The 8,619-nt window shown below is 48.6% G+C and overlaps 1 protein-coding gene across 1 annotated transcript in view; it reads right to left on the bottom strand.

The window, feature by feature from the left end:
* Positions 1 to 3,403, bottom strand: part of LOC127001118 (zonadhesin-like) — a 3,435-nt gene extending 32 nt beyond the window's left edge. The window contains exons 1-5 of the mRNA XM_050865297.1: positions 2,132 to 3,403; positions 1,859 to 2,089; positions 1,754 to 1,795; positions 1,649 to 1,711; positions 1 to 1,438 (exon numbers count right to left, since the gene is read on the bottom strand). The exon at positions 1 to 1,438 is cut by the window's left edge and continues 32 nt beyond it. Coding sequence (XP_050721254.1) covers positions 1,274 to 1,438; positions 1,649 to 1,711; positions 1,754 to 1,795; positions 1,859 to 2,089; positions 2,132 to 3,403 — 1,773 coding nt within the window. The 3' untranslated portion in view covers positions 1 to 1,273. The remainder of the gene's footprint in view (positions 1,439 to 1,648; positions 1,712 to 1,753; positions 1,796 to 1,858; positions 2,090 to 2,131) is intronic.
* Positions 3,404 to 8,619: the final 5,216 nt, after the last annotated feature.

Raw genomic sequence — 8,619 nt, 5'->3', positions numbered from 1 at the left:
AGCAAAGTTGTGTGTGTCCCTCAGTTGCTGTGTTAATGTGCAGTCCTGTACTACATGCATCTCTGCTTGGATCTGACCGCAGAGACAAAGCCGTTCTTCCAATGGTAACCTTCCTCGTCCCCTTCTGTTCCATCTTCCTACCAGACAGGTAAACAAGGATACACAAAACGGAAGAAACTAGATAACCCGGTGAATGGACAGACAAGCATAGGAACAGTTACGAACAACAACAACAAAAACACAAGCAAACAGATTGGATTTACCGTGACATAATCTCATTTACCCTGTAGTCCGTCTCTCTGTCTGTCTGTATGTGATGTCTTCATGTGAAGGTGTAATTAAGGATTATATATAACTTATTCCCACCTTAATGCAACGAAAAATAACTTACCGCTGCTAAAATGACAACCTATCGCAGTGACACGGGCATGAGAGACAAAATGATCAAATTAAATAATGAAAAACTTAATAATGCCATTGCTGTAGCCCATCGTTGAAATCAAAGTTTTGAAAACAGTGTGTGTTCTAGTTGAATACAAGATAAAAATTATATTCAGAAAAGTAACTCAGCCTGCGCCTCCTCCTTAATCCTCAGCATTATCGTCCCCAGCCGCGTCAGAGCCTTCGGCAGGAGGAGAAAAGTACACAGGGAGCGGTTCGGAGTGTTCGACCCCTCAGAGTCTTACCACAGGCTGGACCTCCTCACACTCAGGCTCTTGCTTCTTTCCAAACTGGCCGAACCTCCTTGATCAGTCTCCCTGCCGCGATAGGAAACAACTTCCTACCAGATGGCCTGCAGGTGTTGCCAGACCGGCTCCATGTCCCTCCAGAGGGCCTGAACCTCCTCCCAGGTGGCGTCGATGTCTTGGCACAGCGGGTAGATCACTTCAGACACCACTTGAGCTTCCTGCCACAGGGACTGAACTACGTGCTGGATGGAGTTTACTTCCTCAAAGATGCCTCCAAGTCTTTGACAACTGACTGATGTACCAAGACTCGCTGAGACGCGTCGCAGGTGCCGTGGATCTCTTTGAACTGCGTCTGTACTTCGTAAATCAACTGGATGTGACACTTAGGGTAGGATTTTGCCCTTCAGGTTGTGGGAAGTCTTCACAGAGTGACTCGACCCGCCAGACTGGTTGAGGCTCATCGCAGGCTTTTCGGGTCTTTCTGACTCAACGTCATCCATAGGGGGAGGATTTTGTCCTCTGGGCATAACATCGGCACAATGTGAAGTAGAGGGCTGTGTCTCACTGGTAGTGGCCACCACCTGCTATGTGATGGCCACTCTATCCTCTGGGAAGGCCACTGGGTCCTTTGGGCTAATCACCACCTCCTCTGGGCTAATCACCACCTCCTCTGGGATAATCACCACCTCCTCTGGGATAATCACCACCTCCTCTGGGATAATCACCACCTCCTCTGGGATAATCACCACCTCCTCTGGGCTAATCACCACCTCCTCTGGGATAATCACCACCTCCTCTGGGATAATCACCACCTCCTCTGGGATAATCACCACCTCCTCTGGGATAGTAACCCCCTACTCTGGGATAGTAACCCCCTCCTTTGCGATAGTCACCACTTCCTTTGGAAAAGTCATCACCTCGTTTGGGATAGTCACCACTTTCTTTGGGAAAGTCACCACCTCCTTTGGGATAGTCACCACCTCCTTTGGGATAGTCACCACCTCCTTTGGGAAAGTCACCACCTCCTTTGGGAAAGTCACCTCCTCCTTTGGGATAGTCACCACCTCCTTTGGGATAGTCACCACCTCCTTTGGGATAGTCACCACCTCCTTTGGAAAAGTCACCACCTTCTTTGGGATAGTCACAACCTCCTTTGGGAAAGTCACCACCTCCTTTGGGATAGTCACCACCTCCTTTGGGATAGTCACCACCTCCTTTGGGATAGTCACCACCTCCTTTGGGAAAGTCACCACCTCCTTTGGGATAGTCACCACCTCCTTTGGGATAGTCACAACCTCCTTTGGGATAATCACAACCTCCTTTGGGATAGTCACCACCTCCTTTGGGATAGTCACAACCTCCTTTGGGATAATCACAACCTCCTTTGGGATAGTCACCACCTCCTTTGGGATAATCACAACCTCCTTTGGGATAATCACAACCTCCTTTGGGATAGTCACCACCTCCTTTGGGATAGTCACAACCTCCTTTGGGATAGTGACAACCTCCTTTGGGATAGCCACAACCTCCTTTGGGATAGTCACAGCCTCCTTTGGGATAGTCACCACCTCCTTTGGGATAGTCACAACCTCCTTTGGGATAGTCACCACCTCCTCTGGGATAGTCACCACCTCCTCTGGGATAGTCACCACCTCCTTTGGAATAGTAACCCCCTCTTCTGGGATAGTAATCCCCTCCTCTGGGATAGTCACCACCTCCTTTGGGATGGTCACCACCTCCTCTGGGATAGTCACCACCTCCTCAGGGATGGTCACCACCTCCTCTGGGATAGTCACCACCTCCTCTGGGATAATCACCACCTCCTCTGGGATAGTCACCACCTCCTCTGGGATAGTCACCACCTCCTCTGGGATAGTCACCACCTCCTCTGGGATAATCACCACCTCCTCTGGGATAGTCACCACCTCCTCTGGGATAGTCACCACCTCCTTTGGAATAGTAACCCCCTCCTCTGGGATAGTCACCACCTCCTCTGGGATAGTCACCACCTCCTCTGGGATAGTCACCACCTCTTTTGGAATAGTAACCAACTCCTCTGGGATAGTCACCACCTCCTCTGGGATAGTCACCACCTCCTCTGGGATAGTCACCACCTCCTTTAGGATAGTCACCACCTCCTCTGGGATAGTCACCACCTCCTCTGGGATAGTCACCACCTCCTCTGGGATAGTCACCACCTCCTTTGGGATAGGCATGACGACTGGGGCACTCGTGGCGTCACCGCCGTCGACGCGGGACTTGGCGGCGGCGTAGAGCCAGCCGGCCACCATGAAGAGGGCCGCGATGACCAGACACGGGAACGGGAGGCCCTCCAGGCCGCTGCCAAGCTGCGAGTGTTCTCTCCCGAGCAGCGCGACATGCTCCCGCAGACATGCCAGCTGACGCCGGTTTTCGGCGTGATTCCAGACCGCTTCCCACCAGGGCGGTGAGGCGCCAAGCATCACCCCGCACTCCTCCAGCGGGTCCCGCACAGGGCTGGGCCTGAGGGGGCCAAGCCACCACAGGGTAGCCAGGGCACCCCGCAGGCGGCCCAGCAGGCTTGCTGGAGGGTCCGTTGCCCGGAGCACCTCCGCGGTTCTGTGGAGGCGCTTGGCGGTGTCCAAGGCACTAAGAAGAAACCAGGAGGAGAGCACGCATGCCCCGGCCCCCACGATCACCAGAAGACCCACAGCGAGTTTGGTGTGCTGATGCATTTTTGTTCGATGTGTTGAACGAAAAGAAAATTCTGGGAGTGGCGTGCTCGGCAGTGAGAGAGCGAGACACATATGGTGAGAGAGAGAGAGAGAGAGAGAGAGAGAGAGAGAGAGAGAGAGAGAGAGAGAGAGAGAGAGAGAGAGAGAGAGAGAGAGAGAGAGAGAGAGAGAGAGAGAGAGAGAGAGAGAGAGAGAGAGAGAGAGAGAGAGAGAGAGAGAGAGAGAGAGAGAGAGAGAGAGAGAGAGAGAGAGAGAGAGAGAGAGAGAGAGAGAGAGAGAACACACAATTCCATGTTCGGCATCAACAACAGTACTGTGGGCACAACGGCTCCTCAGAACTCAGAGCGTCCTAAGGCTTCTTTCTCCTCGTCTCCCTCCCGCGGGCTTGATTCTCTACAACCCTCTGACTCACTATTACCATGATTGACGCCTCTGTGAAAGTCGCCTTAACCTCCCAGACACTATAATGAGTTCCTTCACGGCTTCGAGAGGAAGAGAAGGAGGAGGAGGAGGAGGAGGAGGAGGAGGAGGAGGAGGAGGAGGAGGAAGAAGAGAAGGAGGAAGAGGAATAAGAGGAGAAACGAAGCGAGGAGGCAAAAGGGAAGTGGGAGAGAGAGAGAGAGAGAGAGAGAGAGAGAGAGAGAGAGAGAGAGAGAGAGAGAGAGAGAGAGAGAGAGAGAGAGAGAGAGAGAGTCTTGAGTACAACGAACTACATCAAGATATTACAGAGTCGTGGCAGCAGTACTCGTGTTACCTGGCCAGGCCAATCAAGGTGAGTGGCCGCCTCGGGTACACACTCAGAACTACGCAGCCTTTAATTTACCTTCAAGGAGCGCGTGTGTGGGAGACTCCATAGAAGGCGCTGCACAGTGTTCCATAAGGACGATTATATTGGTTCATTTACGGCAGTTCAGTTCCCGCTGTTACCTGTCTCGATCTGTATTTTTGAAACTTCGCTTTTTTTTTTTTCGAGTGTGCAGGGTGGGGGGAGGGGTAATCAGAAGGCGTTGCACAATATTGTATAAGAGAATGACATTATTGTTTTATTTACATCGCTTCAGTCCTTCGTCCTTCCTTCCGATCCATATGTACATTGTTGTTAATGACTGTTTGATTGTGTGTTTATAATCGTTACTTGTCTCCTCCCGAAACTGACTTATCTTTCGACCACTCCTTTAACTCTTCTTAGGAGCAGTGAGTAGCGGGCCTTTTTTAACATTTGTTTCCTTTTTTGTATGCCCTTGAACTGACTCCTCTGATATAAAAAAATTATAAAAAATGGTCTCTCTCTCTCTCTCTCTCTCTCTCTCTCTCTCTCTCTCTCTCTCTCTCTCTCTCTCTCTCTCTCTCTCTCTCTCTCAAGTTGTAAGACCATTTTACAAAACTTGTTTGTTCACTGTGTATTACAAGAAACATTCAATTCCCCAAGAAAAGTGTAAGCAAACTATACTAACCCGAAAATTGTTAAATAAGTTGTAGAGACACATTATAGGAAAACAAAAGAGGCGAGTAGCCATAAGCTTATACAATATGCGAGGAAGTGGTTATGCATTGTGAGGGGTAGATTGTGAGGTAAGGCCACAAATTTGGCCCGTCGCTGCTACCGGGTTAAATGATACAGGTAAAACCTATATGGATCGAGAGAGTTGGAAACTGTGGGAGATAAAAAAAAAGATATATATGGAAATCCTTACCATAGTACAATATTGTGTTGAGTCTTTGTATATGAAATGTGGAACGTATCAATGCAAAACTAACAATACAGAAGAAACAAATATGGATCGAGAGAAAGAAAGGGAGGGACAGATGAGAGAGAGAGAGAGAGAGAGAGAGAGAGAGAGAGAGAGAGAGAGAGAGAGAGAGAGAGAGAGAGAGAGAGAGAGAGAGAGAGAGAGAGAGAGAGAGAGAGAGAGACCAATTTTTTAAATTTCTTTATAGCAGAGGAGTCGGTTCAAGGGCATAAAAAAAGGAAACAATTGTGAAAAAAGCCCGCTACTCACTGCTCCTAAAAAGAGTTAGAGGAGTGGCCGAAAGATAGGTCAATTTCGGGAGGAGAGGTGCCCTGATACCCTCCTCTGGAAAGAGTTCAAGTCGTAGGCAGGAGGAAATACAGATGAAGGAAGTTTGTTTCAGAGTTTACCAACGTGAGGGATGAAAGAGTGAAAATGCTGGTTAACTCTTGCATAAGGGATTTGTACAGCAAAGGGATGAGCTTGAGTAGAAGGTCGTGTGTGGCGAGGCCGCGGGGGGGGGAGGGGTGGGGGGAGGCATGCAGTTAGCAAGTTCAGATGAGCAGTCAGCATGAAAATATCGATAGAAGATAGAAAGAGAGGCAACATGGCGACGAAATTTAAGAGGTAGAAGACTATCAGTAAGAGGAGGAGAGCTCATGAGAGGAAGAGCCTTACGTAGGAATTTTCAATCTATCTCTTCCCTCTCTGTCGAAGCGTCGTTTAGAGAGTGTGTTTCCGTTAAGAGATATTATCAAACGCTATTTCCTCTTCCCCCTTCGAAGTTATCTTTCCGTGTAGTGTTGGTACTACTGCAAAGCAAGCAAAGTTTTTATTTTATTTATTTATTTATTTATTTTTTTTTACGTCGCTGCCTATTGCGCCGGTAGGCATCTTCCTGGTGGGGCCTGATGGTCGGCCCAAGGCTTCTTCCCGGTGGGGCCTGATGGTCGGCCCAGCCCGTTCTGGCGCAGGCGAGTGTTTATAGTGGCGCCATCATGCATTGGCTCATGCTGCCCCCCGGAACTCTTTCTTGATTCGCTTGGACGGCTTCCTCTAGAGTCCGGGTTAATGGGTGGTCTTCAGGCCAGCATGTGGGTAGTTTTAAGCCCCTCGACGGTGACTGAAAAATCCGAGGTGGTAGCGTGGGGATTCGAACCCGCGTCGTCCATCACGCGGTGAATGTGGGCCCAGTACGCTACCAGCTCAGCCACTCCCTCCCTGGTGACAAAACGGCAAACAAAAAACAACAACTGATACCAACTACCACTGACGGGGCTGTAGAGGCTGTGGCCCCACAGCCTTACTAGCCCCATAAAATACCCAAGAAGAAGAAGAAGAAACAGTGTCGCGCTGTGCCAGACTGGTGCCTTCAAATTCAGCATAGCTTAAGTGCACAGCACAGCAGGTTTGATATGCTGGTCTCTGCTTCTTAACACGGTGTCTCGTGTGCTGTGTGCTGTGTTATGTGCTTTGGAGACAGCAACACTATATATTATTATTATTATTATCACTCGGCTAACGTGCTTCGGGACAGCCCTAACACACGGTGCGCCTAACCTAACCTAACCTAACCAAATTCGGCAAGTCCCTCCTCCATAACCCCCGTCATAGAGACCTACTCCCACCCGCCCTCCCTCCCCCACTAGACCCACAAGACACCACAATATTCTCGTCCCGGTCAAAACTCGCACGGACAGATATCGGCTTAGTGCGATACCGACACTTGTGAGGGTCATTAACACCTCCATGATCACATGACCCCTCCACTCCAACACACACACACACACACACACACACACACACACACACACACACACACACATCACCCTTCCCCACTTCCCCCATTACTCACCACATGAAACTCATTGTATGGTATTTTTGTGTATTTTCAGCCTTATGGCTGCCTACAAATGAATAAACCATTTATTATTATTATTATTATTATTATTATTATTATTATTATTATTATTATTATTATTATTATTATTATTATTATTATTATTATTATTATTATTATTATTATTATAATTATTATTATTACTATAGCCTTGCCCTGGCTGCCGCCGCCTGACGCACGCCTCAACACTGGCACGGTCGACACAGCTAAAGGCATCTGCTTGGAAACTCATACCAAGGTCAGCAGATAAGTACAAATCAAAGTTACACACAAGATTTTTCTTAATGTCAAATTCCCCTTTCATTCTGTATTATCTTACCAATACGTGTTGAGCCGCTGCGGTACTCTCTGCTCGGTGGGCACTGTTCCTCCTGCTGGCTGGCCCCAAGGGTTAACGTGCTACACTCCCTGCCCGGCACCCTGCATATACCTAAACGCTGCTCAGTACTCACGCTGCTGCCCCGCACTGACACTAGGGGCCGCGGCGCAGCCTTGGGGGGGAGCGCCGTGAATGGCTGCCGCGAGCCGCGTCACTGCCATCGCGGCTCGCGAGTGGCCAGCGTGAGGCACAATTAAATCTTTTCATGTATCTAATCATTCGTACGCTGACGCCCTGAAGAGCCGCGCTGAGGCTAGGGTGTGCACATGTGCTGCTACTATGAGGGTGCAGTTACCAAGGCTGTGACCGCTTGTGTGTGCAGCGGGGTGAAAGTCGGTCTAATATAATTCTATTAAAAGTTTATTGACTCCCTATATAGATATCTATACAAGTGTGCTCACACGACAAAAAAGATCCCGTAGAAAAGTAGCAGCAAAGTGGCGCACAGCCTATTTTGTGAATAGCCCAGCAGGGCCTTAAATGATCACTGTAATTTTATGAGGACAGGTGTGTGTGTGTGTGTGTGTGTGTGTGTGTGTGTGTGTGTGTGTGTGTGTGTTGATCTGTGCTGTAGTAGATGGTCACTTCTACCCCAAATCCTGTCAGCAGTGCATGGTGTTATGCAAGGCTCGATCTGTTCTATCTCCCACTACCCTTCTATTGTTCAATATGATCTTTCCCTAACAGCCTGAACCAGTGACATCTCAAGTAATGGACGGCGGACTCTTTTCATTTTGCGGCGCCCTTGTCATTAAGCCGCGAATTTTGGAAAATCAACCGCTTTTTTGCGAATCGCCATAACTCCCTTATTTCTGGGGCTACAGAAATGTTTTTGGTATCAATCGACGGCAAAATGAAAGGGCTATATTTTGTAGTAAGCGACCGGGCTCAAAAACAGACTCGAAATAAATCGAATAAATTCGCAAAAAACGGCTCTGAAAAAAACTGTTTTTGAGTTCCCAACGTTGAAACCCACTCATTTTTTGAGAATTTCAAAAAAACCTATTTAACAAATAATTTAGCCCTACCAATGTGCTTTCCAATATGATGCATAACATTTCCCTACTCCCAGTAGTTTCGTCGCTAGAGCTCAAAACGTAAACCCTTTTGTGAGCGATTTTGACGAACTCCAGACACTTTGCCGTTTTTGTCTAGTGTGGCATTGCTATTGCCTCTAGAAGGCTTTACTTTGACATGAAACCCCTCG

The sequence above is a fragment of the Eriocheir sinensis genome, chromosome 20 (assembly GCF_024679095.1).
Source record: "Eriocheir sinensis breed Jianghai 21 chromosome 20, ASM2467909v1, whole genome shotgun sequence".
Classification (NCBI taxonomy): Eukaryota; Metazoa; Arthropoda; class Malacostraca; order Decapoda; family Varunidae; genus Eriocheir; species Eriocheir sinensis.
This window is presented reverse-complemented; position numbering and strand designations above follow the sequence as displayed.